General features: G+C 35.0%; 1 protein-coding gene across 3 annotated transcripts in view; it reads right to left on the bottom strand.

Moving 5' to 3' along the window:
- The window catches only part of MON2 (MON2 homolog, regulator of endosome-to-Golgi trafficking), a 127223-nt gene that overhangs the window by 34291 nt on the left and 74363 nt on the right, over nucleotides 1-18569 (bottom strand). For all 3 annotated transcript variants that reach the window (XM_082634558.1, XM_082634559.1, XM_082634560.1), the window contains exons 24-26: nucleotides 11346-11639; nucleotides 9113-9311; nucleotides 3733-4361 (exon numbers count right to left, since the gene is read on the bottom strand). In XM_082634558.1, the coding sequence (XP_082490684.1) occupies nucleotides 3733-4361; nucleotides 9113-9311; nucleotides 11346-11639 (1122 nt within the window). The remainder of the gene's footprint in view (nucleotides 1-3732; nucleotides 4362-9112; nucleotides 9312-11345; nucleotides 11640-18569) is intronic.

Below are 18569 nucleotides of genomic sequence, written 5' to 3'. Positions count from 1 at the left end.
TACTTAGCAGACTAAACAAAGGGCAAGCACTTAAAGAGAAAACCCAGGCAGTTCTGAGGTTCCACAATCTGATCATTTGTTCAGTAATATACCCATCAGACCATTTACAATGCTTCACTGATTAAGATGCTATTGACTTCTACTTAAGTGATGGCATTAATTTATTGAAATGACAGCTGATTCCTGTATCATGCCTGGTCCACAGACTTTAACAAATAATCATGTTCATTACAGTCGGGAAAATAAGTTATGAATAAAAATTTGTTTCTAAAAGAAATGTATACAGTATATTAATTTTTAACAGGGCAGAGTATATATTTAGTGTCTAATGTAACTAAATATATAGACTTGATTTAAAACAAGAAAATTTTAAAAATTTAATAGAAATTAAACTTAATGCTACAAATAATTTCAAAAAACAGAATACATGTTCTGACACTGCAGATTTTAATTACTTCAAATACATTGAAAGTACTTAAAAATAAATCTTATGTTTTTATGTCTTATGTTTTATGTGTTTTCTCCTCCCATCCTTTCATATTTTCCTGTTTTAGTGTTCGTTTCCCTCTGTGGGAAAAATATTTAATGATATGTTATGGAGTATCTAAAATATATTTGTGCTTTACAAAACAAAAAGCATGATCATTCTACACTTGAGGTACCCTCAAAATACAAAATCAAAATTCAAAGCATTTCAAAATTTTAAGGAATTTCTTTAAAAAGATGTGTACAACATTTATATTTTCATGCAATCATGGCTTTTTTAACCTGTCAGATAAAAGACTAGTTTTATTTTCCCTCAGAGAAGAGGTAGCCGTTTAGCTTTAACTGGTGTTTTAGATAAAATTATCTTGAGGTACAAAGTAGATAAGCAAAGTGCTGCCCATTAGTACGTTAGATTATCCTATAATTACAATGTGAAAGTAGAACAAAGATATCTAATACCATCTTTCCCTACTTGGTTACTTTTCTCGGAAACAGTGAATCATGAACTTGAAAGGTATACAGCCTAAAAAAATTCTCTCTACTAACTACTTCTAATAGTTTCACGGTCTTCTTTATTAACCCCTTGCTGAGTCTTAACTCTTACAAGTAAACAAGTAGTAATTACTGTGGAAAAGATATAATTACCCTAAATGAATTCTTTTATTTTCAGTGACAAAGGAAGGGAGGAAGAGAGAGAAGGAGGGAGGGAGGGAGGGAAAAGTCTGTGTGGAGACCTTAGAAAACTAAGTATCAAAATTTTTCTGAAAATACCTTAGCAACAAATAATGACCTGGACTATATGTTTTGATTTTCAGTGGTCCTTTATTAAAAAAAAAAAAACAACTAAAAACTAATAGTGTTACAGTTGAATTCTGGAATCTTAAAATGCATAATATGGAACCAACTCTTTTTTCTTTTTTTTTTTTTTTACAACAAACTTCATCTAAGAAAAAGTTATTATTGGCTTTCTTCAGTATTCTGAAGTTTATCAGAAAAGCCTATATATAAATCTGGTAACAGATTTTAGTCCAAAAGCTAAGAATCAATAAGCAATCTGGACAACAGTTCCTATTAGTCCTTGAAAACTGTGTATGTGAAAAAAAGAAAAGAAACTGGACATCTAACCTCTGACATGGTTCAAGGTTTCTCTTATTAAGTCATTTAAAATAATTCAATCCATGTGGCAATAAATAAGATAAATGCAGTCTCCTGATCTCAGAGCTTAGGGAAAGCAGATAATCAAATTCTCAGGTCCCCCATGTATGCCAAAATATCTTGGCCAAAAAAAAAAAGTTAGCCTACATGGCTAAATCATTTTGGTTGTGAACTAGTGATTTGACAACCAAGGAAAAGACTATGACCCTGAAACCCTAAACAATGTAAGGGTAAACATGAAATTAGAAATGAGTTTTTCCTTTAGGAAGGAAAACTGCTTTTAATCAATAAAATGTTTTGCAGAATAGCTTATTAGTCTATGAATAAAGTCCCAAAGCAAGTAAATTTTGCTTGTGAAAAAATTTTCTGACACCTGTGGGGGGAAATATAAAAACATCCTTACTTGGAAAAAGAAAAAGAAAGAAAAAATAAAAACACTCTTTACTAATAATGAAATATGTTTTCTGTTAGGAAATATTAAAGACCCCATATATTTGAATCACATTCAAGTATTATGAAACATCATTTAGATAATCACATAAGTAATAAACAACGGCTAGAGTGAACATTAGTAAGGCAAAATGATATCAATTTATATAAATAAAACTTCCTAAGTTCCTAACAATAAAACTTCCTAAGTTCCCAACTGAAGGTATATATTGCTTTCAAAGCCATTAAAAGTTCAAAGCTTAGAACAAATTCCTAGTAATTGGGATGAATGATTCTATTTGTTTTCTTACTGTGAAAGCAGCAATTTTTTTCCTAAATAAAATTATATACTTTTTTCCCTGGAAAAAAGTTTTGGGGGTTTGTTGTTTCCTTTTGTTTACTATCCTCTGCACATATATAAAAGCTTGAATTAAACATCTGAAAGTTCTAGATTATGGGTATCTCACAAAGCCTATGCTCTCTTTCTCTAATATATTAACTTTTCCATTCCCTCTAAGGCAGTCTATAAGCAACTTATGTTCACATTCAGGGAGAAAAAAGTTATTATTGACAGGCTACTTTTCTTCCCCCAGTGAAAATAAAAGCAGCTCTTCTGATTTCAATTATGGAGAACTTATATCCCTACAATAAAGTTTTCAAAATGCCAGATTCTCTAAGATTTTAAGTTTCTACACAATTTGTTTCTCTGCACAGTGTAACTAGGGGTAAAGAGATCAAGGAATTACTGCTCAGCTAGACTTCCTCCAGAGTCATTCAAGGCGTATTATGGTGTAGTAGAAACCACCATTCTTACTGTGAAAGTTTTCTTCAATCCAGTTGGATATAAGGCAATCATTTAATTAGAAAACATGATCTTCAGTACACAAATGGCTACTGATAACACATGTGTGATCAGAATCTAATACTTCCATTTTAGTTTTGTTAGAATGTCATAGCTGCTTTGTTGGGATTGCTGGCTCTTCGAAAGGTGGCATTTTTTTGTTTAGCATTTTGGTTGATGTGAATTGTGCTAATAATGAACTTGACAGTTTAAAAAATTCTTCGATTTTGATCTGGTCTTGCTTGCTAACTGGAATCTGCTCAATAATTTTTAGGTCTGTTTTAATATATATATACATATATATTTTGCAGTAACAAAACACACATAGGTTAAAATATATCTTTTTAAAATTTCTGTGAGAAAAATACTTCATAAATTTATTCTTACTTCTTTTTTAAAAAATATAGGCTTCCAACAATTCCAGAGCTAAATTTAAGTACAGATGAAAAAAACAAAATATAATCCCATGGCTTATTAATTTTCTAATTATAGAAATACTTTACTAAAGTCGTCATTCCAAAAGTATATCCTCTTGTGAAGAGTTGCATGAACAAACCAAAAAAGCTGGTGAATAGAAGCAAGAGAATGCAGGCAGTTTCTTAAAGACTCTCAAAATAAACCTGAAATACCTTTTAAAATATATTAGAAAAATAAAAGTTTTAAAAATAACTGGATCTTTACAATCTTGAATTCATCCCGAAGTATACATACACAACAATCTTGATGATCCAGAATTTATCCCAAAAAATATATAGCAAAGTAAAAAAAGTTCCAGAGAATCATATGCAATATTGCTTAGACAGCCACTAAAATTCTATTACCTTTTGGAGAACATCTAGAGCTGTAAGTACAGCTTCCTGTAAACTTGTCAAAACTGCTTCAGTGTAAGATGGAAGAATGAAAGGGGATGCATCTGAACTTATTGGGACTGAAACGGCACTGTGTAGTATGACTCCCAACTTTTGCAAATCATCCATGTTGAAACCAGTTTTTATGTGTTGGTAAAGAGCTGGAAATATCTGAATTAAAGCTGTAAGAAAAGGCTGGCTGGGAATGAAAGTTAGTTTATCAAAAGTAATAGGAGGCTTAGTGCTTTCAGATCCAACTCTATACCAGGTATTCCATGCAGCCCACCAGAGATTCAAATCTTCAAGCTCATCAGTAACTACGGGTGGCTCAAAGCTGCTGTATCTTCCAAGTCTTTCTCCAATGGAATCTGTTCTTACAAATGGCCTGTTCAGGCCAGGGCCTGATATGGACCCTAAAAGGACAGGCACAGGGACATTAACTGCAGGTGGTGTCTCAGGCTTATCTGAGTCTCTGACAGGGGTCACAATCTGTAAAATTTCCTGGAAGCTTTTCAGCGCAGCCAGAGATACTTCATTGTTTTTGCTGAGCGCTGCTGATTGTATATGGTCAAGAAGAACATCCCATGCTCTTGAAAAATCTCCTATATTAGGAAGAGGAAAAAAAATTTTATCACCATAAAAGAGATCAAATTTTCTCTTACTATTAGACAGTTTAAAGTTTATTTGCTTTATTTTTCTGCTTAAATTCCTATAGAACTAGAAAAAATACGCTAAGGTACTAACAATGTGAATTAAAATCATTACAACCCAAAAATCCAGTAAAAAATTTTTGTCAGCTACAGGAACAAACAGCATCAAGAAGAGGATAATGAGTATATCAAACAAGGTTTTGGTCTTAAAAATAAAACTCTGTAAATGTATGTATACATGTTTCTATTCTAGTACTTCTACCTAAGGAGAACAGAATAAAAACTTAAGAGGGTGAAAACAAAAACTTTTCAGTAACATCTTCAGTCTATCCATCTATCGTTATTAATGATTAAGTAAGATGTTCCCATTCTTAAGCATATTGGAAAAGTTATAACAGTATGATACACGTTTTTTTATCTGTCTAAATGTTTAAAATAAACTGTAAATCATACTCCATAAAAATCTTAACTTTACACTTTGGTTTTCATATTTAAATAATTTTACAGTTGTGGAATTTTCTTAAACATTTTTCCCCCATCAGTGAGTTTCCAGGAGAAAATGCACCATAAAGATTAGACTGTCCTTTTACAATGAGTCTAAATTTATTTCTCCCATGTAAAACCGAGTCGACTGATCTACCATCAGCAGAGCATGGGCTGAATGGTAGCTGTTGTTTCCACTAATCAATTCAATCTCTTGCTCTACTCCTGTGACCAACTAAGCACGTTTATAATGAAACTCTCTATGGCCAGGTGTGGTTTGTTCCTATAAAGCCCAGCAAAAAATGATCTTGTTCCTACAGACATCTAGCCCAATGACTTTGTTAGTAGCATGGATTATTACCCACCTATTTGTATTTAAATAATGCAAAAATCAGAGGAACTGACATTCTGCAAAGGATAACATAAGTTGGCTATGAAATAGAGATAATTGAGGTTTAAAGAATTTCACTTCACAAAAGCTATCAAAGACTAGATGTTTTTTCAAGCAGGGATAAACCCATATGACTGAGGAAGCATTCAGTTAATTGGAAAGCTGGAACTAAGTCTGGTATAAAACAGTTAAGTACTGCTCTGCTTTTATAGGATAAATGATAACACTTGCCCAGTTATACGCCTCTTCCTCTCCATACTCTTTTTTTTTTAATTGAAGTATAATTTACATACAATAAAAAAACAGATTTTTCAGTAAACTGTTCAGAGTTTTAAAAATTTTTGTCTAAAAACTATCAAAACAACGAACAAAATACTTCTGCTTGTTGCCATTCCAGTCCAAAAGTCAGATGAAACATTACATTTCCCCACCAGAATGGTGACCAAGTCTCAGATTTAGAATATTCCATGCCATAGGAAGGAAAAAACCCAGCAATTCTTTCATTAATATATTCTATGTCTAGGAAGAAGTCTTCTTTCTAAAAGGCTAGGTATAATTATATATTGCACATGGTTATGTTAAAAATATTAACCGCATTATTTAAAAATATTTTTAAATTTTTTTATACAATTTTTAAAGGTTACACTCTATTTACAATTATTACAAAATACTGGCTATATTCCAGTGTTGTAAAATACATCCTTGTAGCCTATCTTATACCCAACAGTTTGCAGCTCCCAGTCCCCCACCCCTATATTGCCCCACTTGCCCCTTGTCCCCACTGGTAACCACTAGTTTGTTCTCTGTATCTGTGAGTCTGCTTCTTTTTTGTTATATTCACTAGTTTGTTGTATTTTTTAGATTCTACATAGAAGTGATATCATACAGTATTTGTCTTTCTCTGTCTGACTTACTTCACTTAGCATAATGCCCTGCAAGTCTACCCATGTTGCTGCAAATGGCAAAATTTTCAACTACAAGAAAAAAACTGCAAAAAACCACAAACAAGTGGAGGCTAAACAATATGCTACTAAACAGCCAATGGATCACTGAAGAAATCAAAGAGGAAATCAAAAAATACCTAGAGACAAATGAAAATGAAAGTACAAAGATCCAAAACCTTTGGGACGCCAGCAAAAGCAGTTCTAATAGGAAAGTTTATAGCAATACGAGCTTACTTCAGGAAATAAGAAAAATCTCAAATGAACAACCTAACTTTACACCTAAACGAACTAGAGACAAAAGAACAAAACCCAAAGTTAGTAGAAGGAAAGAAATCATAAAAATCAGAGCAGAAATAAATGAAATAGAGACTAAAAAAAAAAATAGAAAAGATCAATGAAACTAAAAGCTGCTTCTTTGAAAAGATAAACCAAATTGACAAACCTTCAGCCAGACTCATCAAGAAAAAAAGGGAGAGGGCCCAAATCAATAAAATCAGAAATGAAAAAGAAGAAGTTACAACTGACACCACAGAAATACAAAGAATCATAAGAGACTTCTATGAACAACTATCCACCAATAAAATGGACAACCTAGAAGAAATGGACAAATTCTTTGAAAGAATCTCCCAAGACTGAACCAGGAAGAAACAGAAAATATGAACAATTATTGGTTATGAAATTGAATCAGTAATTTTAAAACTCCAACGAACAAACGTCCAGGACCAGATGGCTTCACAGGTGAATTCTACCAAACATTTACAGAAGAGTTAACACCTATCCTTCTCAAACTACTCAAAAAAAAAAACTGCAGAAGAAGGAACACTTCTGAACCATTCTATGAGCATCACCCTGACACCATAATCTTATTCTAAAATAATAAAAACCATTTCCTAGTGTCCAAACTATAAAAAATCACCAAAGCTACATGAACTGCATCATGTCTTCATTTTTAAAAATCTAAATCTATTAGTTCTTAGCTTTTAAGATAAAGTAACTATCACAGAGGTATTAAAAATGATGCTTAGGGGGGCCTCCCTGGTGGCGCAGTGGTTGAGAGTCCGCCTGCCGATGCAGGGGATACGGGTTCGTGCCCCGGTCTGGGGGGATCCCATGTGCCGCGGAGCGGCTGGGCCCGTGGGCCATGGCCGCTGGGCCTGCGCGTCCGGAGCCTGTGCTCCGCAACGGGAGGGGCCACAACAGTGAGAGGCCCGCATACTGCAAAAAAAAAAAAAAAAAAAAAAAAAAAAATGATGCTTAGGGCCTCCCTGGTGGCGCAGTGGTTGAGAGTCCGCCTGCCGATGCAGGGGATACGGGTTCGTGCCCCGGTCTGGGAGGATCCCATATGCCGCGGAGCGGCTGGGCCCGTGAGCCATGGCCGCTGGGCCTGCGCATCCGGAGCCTGTGCTCCGCAACGGGGGAGGCCACAACAGTGAGAGGCCTGCATACCGCAAAAAGAAAAAAAAAAAAAAAAAATGATGCTTATTTGTCAAAACTCAGCAAACATACAGTTAAGATTGGCACATTTCATTATATGTAAATTTTACATGAAAACAAAAAAGATTTAAAATGTATATATATGTACATTATATATGTGTATATATAAAATAGAGAGAGCCCTAAAGTGTACATGACGAACACCACACAAAAATGCCTACGAAAAGAGTAAATATGCTTATGCTTTAACATAATGAGGGGGGAAAAAAGCCAACCATAAAATAATAAATTAAAAAAATAATATATACACCTTGTTCACAATTATGTACAAAAGTACTTCTGTTCACTTTTCTCAACCAATCCCAGCCCTACCACCAGAATTGAAGGAAGGTATTATAATCTACACCAGAGTTTCTCAATCTCAATACTACTAACATTTTGGGTTGGATAATTCTTTGTTGTAGGGGCTATCCTGTGCATTGTAAGATGTGTAGCAGCATCCCTGGCTGCTATTCCCCCCAGAAGCCAGTAGTGCATGTCCTTCCCCAGTTGTGACAACCAAAACTGTCTCCAGACATTGGCAAATATCCTGTGGGGGCAGGGAGTACATTGGGCAAAATTGGCCCTGGTTGAGAGGCATTGATCTACACCACCAACAGTTTCCTCACCAGTCTAACAGTATCCTACCATTCTTCTTTGTGGCCATTCCATTGCACACGTATCATCTGAAGTGGTATTTCTGAACTGCATATCTGATCACATCACATCATGGATTAAAACCTTCCAGTGGTTTTCAGTGCTCTTAGAATAAAGTCTTAACTTTTGAACATAACCTACAAAGTGTTCCATGCTCTGGCCTCTCTCTACCTCTACAACCTCATGTGGAATTACACTTTTCCGTGTTCTCTTCATTCCAGACCTTCAAACATGCCGGGGTCCTCACCATCCCCATCTCCTCAATCTTCTCCCATCTCTTTTACACATTCTCTCTGCCTGTAAGGCTCTTCCCAGTTCCTCCTGCCCTTGCCTGATGAACTACTACTCAGATAAAATATTGCTTTCTCAGGGAAGCCTATACATACCTCACTGGCCTGGTCAAATATCTATTATAAGCACACAATCTATTATAAGCTCCTTTTAGCACTGACCGCTGTAGCAATTTTGTATTTATTTATGTAATTATAGTTCTTCCCTCATACCCATGATATAGCAAGGACATTGTATCCCCTAGAGACTCACCCACAGTAGGTGCACATTACATATTTTTTCAGTGAAATGAATGAAAACGTGCATGCTCATGCACACACCACACATAACACAAAGACTGGCAGTTAAGACGGATTATTCTTGGAAAGTAGCATTGTATATGAACTTTAAAGAATCTCCTGTATTTTCCAAATTTCCTTTAACATTAATTACTTGTATACTCAGAAAAAAAAATGTGTATCTACCTAAAGGTTGCAGTAAATATCTTCTAGTGTTGAAGATTCTTGCTACTCCGGCCAATGTTAAAACCCATGTCTCAGCCCATTGCTTCTCTGCTGTGTCCCTTGAATGATGAATGAGAATATTGCCACCTCCGGACTCAATCTTTTCTTTGTCTGCAGTGGTAGAAGACTCTCGAACTCGGTCCAATAGATGAAAGAGAACCTAAATATTTATAACAATGCATATAAAAAGTATTGATAACACAGCTTAAGTAACAGCATAGAAAATTAGGCATTGTTACAAAGAATCACACCTGACATTCTGATCAATCCCCATATATTAGACGAAACTGACCAACAGAGGTATCCTTATATTAAGTTTATCCTTAAGGTCATGGAATATGAAAAATTAAAATAAATTGGATAGACTATTGTCTAAGACTTACTGAGCTGAGGCGCCAATGGAGCATCTAGGGGGTAATGTACAACAAGGGAATGAAGCTAAGGAGAGGGATCCAGGCAAATATATAACTATGAGTGACATCTGGACAGAGGTTACTGCTGAAACTTCAGAACTGGATGAAGGTGCTTGAAAAAAATCAAGCAGGAAGCGGTTGGGATTTGGGGAATGTTTACATTTAAAATGTAGAATCAGAGGAAGTAATAGGAGCCAAAAAAATAAAATAAAAATTGAATAGAGAAGCATACGCATGCTGTGGAACAGAAGCCAAAGGAAGAGAAATTTCAAGGAAAAAATAATCAGCAGTATTAAATGCTACAAAAAGTGAGTAGGATAAGGATTGAGCATGGGGCAAGAGACTTGGCAATTAGGAGACTACCTGTAGAGCCTATGAACAATTTGTGTGGTTCTAAAAATATGGTCTCAGAACCATCAGCATCACCCGGGAACTTCACAGACATGCAAATTCTCAGTCCCCAGGCCAGGGGAAAGAAATCAGAAACTCTAGGGGGTTGGGGACAGTGGCTCAAGCAATTTGTTCTTTAATAAGTCCTCTAGGAGATTCTGTTACATGCTAAGGTTTAAGATAATCTGAAGTAAAATAATCTGGATATCAAATTATAAGGGGGTAAGGGAATGCAGGGGAAGTGAGAAAAAAAAAATTATTGAGATTTAGGCAGCAAGATTAACAATGAAGCTGTCTGAAAAGAAAACAGGAATCAGAGAAATATCAGTTTGTTTTTTAAAACAGTAAAGGACTCTTCAGCATGTTTGTGAACTGAGAAGCCAGGGGATAGAGTTGAAACAGAAGGCACAAGAGGGGACTTCCCTGGTGGTCCAGTGGTTAAGACTATGCTCCCAATGCAGGGGGCCTGGGTTCCATCCCTGACATCCCTCATGCCGCATGGTGCAGCTAGTAAAAAAAAAGACAACGAAAAAAAACAGGAGACATAGGAGTAGGGAGCAGGGCTTTTAATTATTTTCATTAGGGAACATACATTATTAATTTTTAAGAGGAAATTCTGGGGTCTTTTTATTAAACTGAAAACATTGTTAAATACAATGAAGGTTTACCATTTTGCCTACCGTCAAACTTGCTGATTTAAAAAATTCACAAAAGCAATGAAAGGATTATAAATAGAATTTTATTAAAATGGAACAGATTAAACAAAAAAACAGAGAGCTTTTAGCAAAGAGGGGATGCTCACTAATAAGCTGTTGACTTTGTAAGAACATTTTAAAAAGAAGATAAAATTGAAAAATTAAAAAATGAAACTGCATATTTAATGAATAAACATGGAATTTACAAATTGGAGGTGGTTTTTGTTTGGTGAGTCTGCAAGTAAATTTCACTACTGTTGAAATTCTTTATTTATAAAATTTTCATTTGACTATATTATATTTGAATTATAGGTAGTGGTTTAACAACTACTAGTTTTATTACCACAGGGGAAAATGAGGAGAAAGGGAAGTGTAAAGGAGATAAAGAGATAAAAAGATGAGGCTTTTAGTATTTAATCTATGTGAGGTGCAATTAAAAATACGGCAAAGCTAACATTTTCTGTTTTGCCAAATGCACAGAAACTCTTGTTTAAAAATTAATAGGAAGAAAATATATATGTATAACTGAATCACGTTCAGTGAAAGTGAAACTAACACATTTTAAATCAACTAGACTTCAATAAAAAAACTAAAAATTAAAAACATTTTAAAAAAATTAACAGTAACAAGTTTAATTGAAAAAGTATATAAGCATGTCTCAATTAAGAACTGATAACTCAAGCTATTTTACAGTACCTTCCAAATAACAGTGTGCCACGTTGAGTGCTGTAATAAAGTTCCATGTGCACCAATTGTTGAAAACAGAGTTTGCCCTGCACTCTTCCTGACAGCAGGACGGGGGTCCACACATAGTTCACCCAATTTTGCATAAAGACACAACCACAAACAATCAAACGGTGGTGCAGGGTGGAACGGCCGATTTAAAACCACTCCTTTCTCTTCTGCCTGCTTTTGCTGTGCTGCCTCTTCGTTATTTAATTCTTTTTCAATAGTTTCTCCTCTTTGGAAAAAATAATCTGAAATATTCCACTAAAAAGCAAAGGAGAAAATATCAATTTATTCATAGATTTTATTTTAAACACATAGATATGCAACACATACTTTTTCAGAATTAAAAAAACAATTATTTCAGAAACTCCTTTTCTAGTAGAATGGATTTAATGAAAATATCTCCTCTTCTGTCAAGTGCCTCTATCTGATTTCAGAATTTGAGGGAGCAACCTTGTGCTAACATTAATAATTTGAAAAAATTGGTGCAGTCAATGTGGAAAACAATATGGAGGTTCCTCAAAAAACTAAAAATAGAACTACCATATGATCCAGAAATTCCACTCCTGGATATATATTTGGAAAAAATGAAAACACTAATTTGAAAAGACACATGCACCCCAATGTTCATAGCAGCACTATTTACAATAGCCAAGATATAGAGGTACCTAAGTGCCCATCAACAGATGAATGGATAAAGAAGATGTGGTAGCTAGATAGGTAAATAAATAGATTGTATATATTATATATATATGTATATCTGTCTATCTCTCTCTATATATACATACACGTACACACACACGCACACACACACACAATGGAATACTACTCAGCCATAAAGAAGAATGAAAATTTGCCTTTTTCAACAACATGGATGAACCTGGAAGGTATTATGGTTAGCGAAATAAGACAAAGAAAAACAAATACTGTATGTTATCATTTATATGCAGAATCTAAGATGATTCAAACAAATGAATACAACAACAGAGAAAGAGACTCATACAGAACAAGCTAGAGGGGAGATGGAAGTGGGAAGGGACAATATAGGAATAGGAGACTAAGAGGTATAAACTACTATGTATAAAATAAACAAGCTACAAGGAAATATTGTAAAGCACAGGGAATATAGCCAATATTTTATAATAACTTTAAATGGAGTATAATCATAAAAATTTTGAATCACTATGTTGTACACCTGAAACTAGAATATTATAAATCAACTATACCTCAATAAATAAAAGAAAAAAAGAAAACAAGTTGGTTCTACCTAGAAAGTTGAACATGCACATACATAAAGACCCAGCAATTCCAATGTAGGCTATGTGCCCTCAAAAAATTCCTTGCACAAGTGCAAGAATCTTTATGACAGCATTGCTCATAATTGCAAAGACCAAGAAATAATCCAAATGTTCACCAAAGGTAGACTGGATCATTAAATTGTGGTATAATCATACAATGAAATACTGCATGATTAAATCACCAGGGATGAATCTCAAAAATAAATGTTGAGCAAAGAAACAACAGAAGATTAAAGTATGATTCTACTTATTCTGTTTAATAAACAGGCAATTGCAAACAATATATTATTTAAATATAAAAGCATGAAGTGATAAAAACTATAAAGAAAAACAGGGAAGCAAGTAACAGAAATTTCAGGATACAAATGACTTTGACAGAGGAGACCAGTGCAATCTGAGAGGGGCATATGAAGGGTCTTAAGTAGGGTGATGTGCCATTTCCTGGCTTGGGTGATGGGTACTGAGGTGTCTGGGTATATCTTTACTTCACAGTAAAAATTAAAAGAAATGAAGAACAATGAAAAAGAAAAAAAATGTTTAATATGAAAAATTTCAAGAACATACAGAAAAACAGGGAGAATATATCAATATACTGATATAACCACCACATCTAGATATAACAATTGTTAACATTTTGTCATATTTTCTTCATGCCTATATTTTATAATCTCTACTAGAAAAGGCTTTAAAAAACATAACCAGGATACCATTATTACCCTAACAAAATTATTAAACAATCCCTTACTATCATTTAATAATATTTCTAATTTCATACAAGAGTAATTAATATCTCCAAACATGTCTTATTGAGTTCATTGTCAACCACAGTAAGGTATGTGAATTAATGAGAATTACGTCAATTGTAAAAATGAAGAGAATACAATACCTATGAACATGAACGTAAAATAAAGGAGTAGCAGTAATTTAATCAACACTGAATTAACCAACCACTCTTTGGGAGCAATTAAATACTCAACATGCCTATGCTTTCCCCCATGATTACATTTTTAATTGTAAAATATTAGCTTATCTAGTTGTAAGGAACATTAAGTTTGACCTTAAAAACTTCTGAATTATAATATGTATTTAAAAGTCTAAATAATTGCCTTTAAATAAATGTATACTGTTTTCTTCTCTATATGTTTAATGTAATATTAACAATACCTTAACATAGATTTAATTATTTCTATACTCAAGATAAGTGAAATGCGGCTCAAGAGGTCAACAGTTTAACAATGAACAAGATGCAGACAGAATTAAAATAGTACATGTATATCTGTTTCCACAGTCTAGGCTCTCTCACTATTATATGCTATCTCCTAAACACCTAACTAAGCAGTGTTGACACACTACAGGACTATGTAAATGGTAAAGTCTTTATTGAAGCTTTACTTCCTAAATAAGTAGTACATAAAAATGTTACTACTGTCAGAAAGAGAAAGAAAAATACCATATGATATCACTTATATATGGAATATAAAATACGATACAAATGAACCTACCTATGAAACAGAAACAGATTCACACACATAAAGAACAAACTTGTGGTTGACAAGGGGAAGAGGGGTGAGGGATGGATGGATTAAGAATTTGGTGTTAGCAGATACAAACTATTTAGAATTGATAAACAACAAGGTCCTACTGTATATAGCACAGGGAACTATACTCAATATCCTATGATAAACCATAATGGAAAGGAATATAAAAGATAATGTATATATATATGTATAACTGAATTACTTTGCCGTACAGCAGAAATTAACACAACATTGTAAATCAACTATACTTCAATTTAAAAAAAATGTTACTACGAAAATAACGTTAAAAATCAGTTACCCTTGAGACAGCAGAAGCAAGAAGAACTACAATCCTGCAGCCTGTGGAACAAAAACCACATTCACAGAAAGATACACAAAATGTAAAGGCAGAGGACTATGTACCAGATGAAGGAACAATATAAAACACCAGAGAAACAACTAAATGAAGTGGAGATAGGCAACCTTCCAGAAAAAGAATTCAGAATAATGATAGTGAACATGATCCAAGACCTCGGAAAAAGAATGGAGGCAAAGATCGAGAAGATGCAAGAAATGTTTAACAAAGACCTGGAAGAATTAAAGAACAAACACTTAGAAGAATTACAGAACAAACAAACAGAGATGAACAATACAATAACTGAAATGAAAAACATACTGGAAGGAATCAATAGCAGAATAACTGAGGCAGAAGAACAGATAAGTAACCTGGAAGACAGAATTGTGGAATTCACTGCCGCAGAACAGAATAAAGAAAATAGAATGAAAAGAAATAAAGACAGCCTAAGAGACCTCTGGGACAACATGAAATGCACCAACGTTTGCATTATAGGGATCCCAGAAGAAGAAGAGAGAGAGAAAGGACCCAAGAAAATATTTGAAGATTATAGCTGAAAACTTCCCTAACATGGGAAAAGAAATAGCTGCCCAAATCCAGGAAGTGCAGAGAGTCCCAGGCAGGATAAACCCAAGGAGAAACACACCGAGACACGAAGTAATCAAACTGACAAAAATTAAAGACAAAGAAAAATTATTAAGAGCAACAAGGGAAAAATGACAAATAACATACAAGGGAACTCCCATAAGATCAACAGCTGATTTCTCAGCAGAAACTCTACAAGCCAGAAGGGTGTGGTATGATATATTTTAAGTGATGAAAGGGAAGCACCTACAACCAAGATTACTTTACCCGGCAAGGATCTCATTCAGATTCGACGGAGAAATTAAAACCTTTACAGATAAGCAAAGGCTAAGGGAATACAGCACCACCAAACCAGCTCTGCAGCAAATGCTATAGAAACTTCTCTAAGTGGGAAACAAAACAGAAGAAAAGAACCTATAAAAACAACCCAAAACAATTAAGAAAATAGTAATAGGAACATACATATTGATAATTACCTTAAATGTGAATGAATTAAATGCTTCAAACAAAAGCCACAGGCTTGCTGAATGGATACAAAAACAAGACCCGTATATATGCTGTCGACAAGAGACCCCCTTCAGACCTAGGGACACATACAGACTGAAAGTGAGGGGATGGAAAAAGATATTCCATGCAAACGGAAATCAAAAGAAAGTTGGAGTAGCAACTCTCACATCAGACAAAATAGACTTTAAAATAAAGACTATTACAAAGAAGGACACTACATAATGATCAAGGGATCAATCCAAGAAGAAGATATAACAATTGTAAATATTTATGCACCCGACATAGGAGCTCCTCAATACATAAGGCAGATGCCAACAGCCATAAAAAGGGAAACTGACAGTAACACAATCATAGTAGGGGACTTTAACACCCCACTTTCACCAGTGAACAGATCATCCAAAATGAAAATAAATAAGGGAACACAAGCTTTAAATGATACATTAAACAAGATGGAGTTAATTGATATTTATAGGACATTCCATCCAAAACCAACAGAATACACTTTCTTCTCAAGTGCTCATGGAACATTCTCCAGGAAAGATCATATCTTGGGTCACAAATCAAGCCTTGGTAAATTTAAGAAAATTGAAATCATATCAAGTATCTTTTCTGATCACAACACTGAGACTAGGTATCAATTACAGGAAAAAATCTGTAAAAAATACAAACACATGGAGGCTAAAAAATACACTACTAAATAACCAAGAGATCACTGAAGAAATCAAAGAGGAAAGCAAAAAATACCTAGAAACAAATGACAATGAAAACACGATGACCCAAAACCTATGGGAAGCAGCAAAAGCAGTTCTAAGAGGGAAGTTTATAGCAATACAGTCCTTCCTCAAGAAACAAGAAACAACTCAAATAAACAACCTAACCTTACACCCAAAGCAATTAGAGAAAGAAGAACAAAAAAACCCCAAAGTTAGGGCTTCCCTGGTGGCGCAGTGGTTGAGAGTTCGCCTGCCGATGCAGGGGACACAGGTTCGTGCCCCGGTCCAGGAACATTCCACATGCCGCGGACAGGCTGGGCTCGTGAGCCACGGCTGCTGAGCTTGCGCGTCCGGAGCCTGTGCTCCACAATGGGAGAGGCCACAACAGTGAGAGGCCCACGTACCGCAAAAAAAAAAAAAAAAAAAAAAAAAAAAAAAGTGGTGCTAGGAAAACTGGACAGCTACATGTAAAAGAATGAAGTTAGAACCCTCCCTTACACCATACACAACAATAAACTCAAAATGGATTAGAAACCTAAATGTAAGACCGGACACTATAAAACTCTGAGAGGAAAACATAGGAAGAACACTCTTTGACATAAATCACAGCAAGATCTTTTTTGACCCAACTCCTAGAGTATTGGAAATAAAAACAAAAATAAACAAATGGGACCTAATGAAACTTAAAAGCTTTTGCACAGCAAAGGAAACTATAAACAAAATGAAAAGACCACCCTCAGAATGGAAGAAAATATTTGCAAACGAATCAACGGACAAAGAATTAATCTCCAAAATATATCAACAGCTCATACAATTCAATATTTAAAAAACAAACAACCCAATCCAAAAATGGGCAGAAGACCTAAATAGACATTTCACCAAAGAAGACATACAGATGGCCAAAAGGCACAGGAAAAGCTGCTCGGACTTCCCTGGTGTCGCAGTGGTTGAGAATCCATCTGCCAATGCAGGGGACATGGGTTCGAGCCCTGGTCCGGGAAGATCTCACATGCCGCAAAGCAACTAAGCCCGTGCACCACAACTACTGAGCCTGCGCTCTAGAGCCTGCGAGCCACAACTACTGAGCCTGTATGCCACAACTATTGAAGCTCACGTGCCTAGAGCCCATGTTCCGTAACAAGAGAAGCCACCACAATGAGAAGCCCACACACCGCAATGAAGAGTAGCCCCTGCTCTCCGCAACTAGAGAAAGTCCGTGCGCAGCAACGAAGACCCAACGCAGCCATAAATGAATAAATAAATAAACAAATTTAGAAATAAAAAAATAAGAAGCATGAAGGCTTAAAAACAAAAAAACAAAAGGTGCTCAACATCATTAATTATTAGAGAAATACAAATCAAATCTACAATGAGGTATCAACTCACACCGGTTGGAATGGGCATCATCAGAAAACCTACAAACAAATGCTGGGGAGGGTGTGGAGAAAAGGGAACCCTCTTGCACTGTTGGTGGGAATGTAAATTGATACAGCCACTATGGAGAACAGTATGGAGGTTCCTTAAAAAACTAAAAATAGAATTATCATATGACCCAGCAATCCCACTACTGGGCATATACCCAGAGAAAACCATAATTCAAAAAGACACAGGCACCCCAATGTTCATTGCAGCACTATTTACAATAGCCAGGTCATGCAAGCAACCTAAATGCCCATCCACAGATGCATGGATAAAGAAGACGTGGCAAATGTACACAATGGAATATTACTCAGCCATAAAAAGGAACGAAATTGGGTCATTTGTTCAGACATGGATGGACCTAGAGACTGTGATACAGAGTGAAGTAAGTCAGAAAGAGAGAAACAAATATCGTATATTAACGCACATATGTGGAATCTAGAAAAAGGGTACAGATGAACCAGTTTGCAAGGCAGAAATAGAGACACAGATGTAGAGAACAAATGTATGGACACCAAGGGGGGAAAGGGGGTAATGGTGGTGGTAGGATGAACTGGGAGATTGGGATTGACATATATACACTAATATGTATAAAATAGATAATAAGAACCTGCTGTATAAAAAAATAAATAAAATTAAATTTAAAAAGAAATCAATTACCCTTCACAGCAGAGTCAACTGAATATTTCTCTTGTATGTACTATTATTTGTTTACTAAATCCTCCCATAACAAACCTTAAAAAAGCCAAATTTCAGCTCAATATATCAAAAGTATCCCAAATACTCTGCTTTTAAAT

The sequence above is a fragment of the Mesoplodon mirus genome, assembly GCF_964341445.2.
Source record: "Mesoplodon mirus genome assembly, chromosome: 11".
NCBI classification, from domain to species: domain Eukaryota; kingdom Metazoa; phylum Chordata; class Mammalia; order Artiodactyla; family Ziphiidae; genus Mesoplodon; species Mesoplodon mirus.
This window is presented reverse-complemented; position numbering and strand designations above follow the sequence as displayed.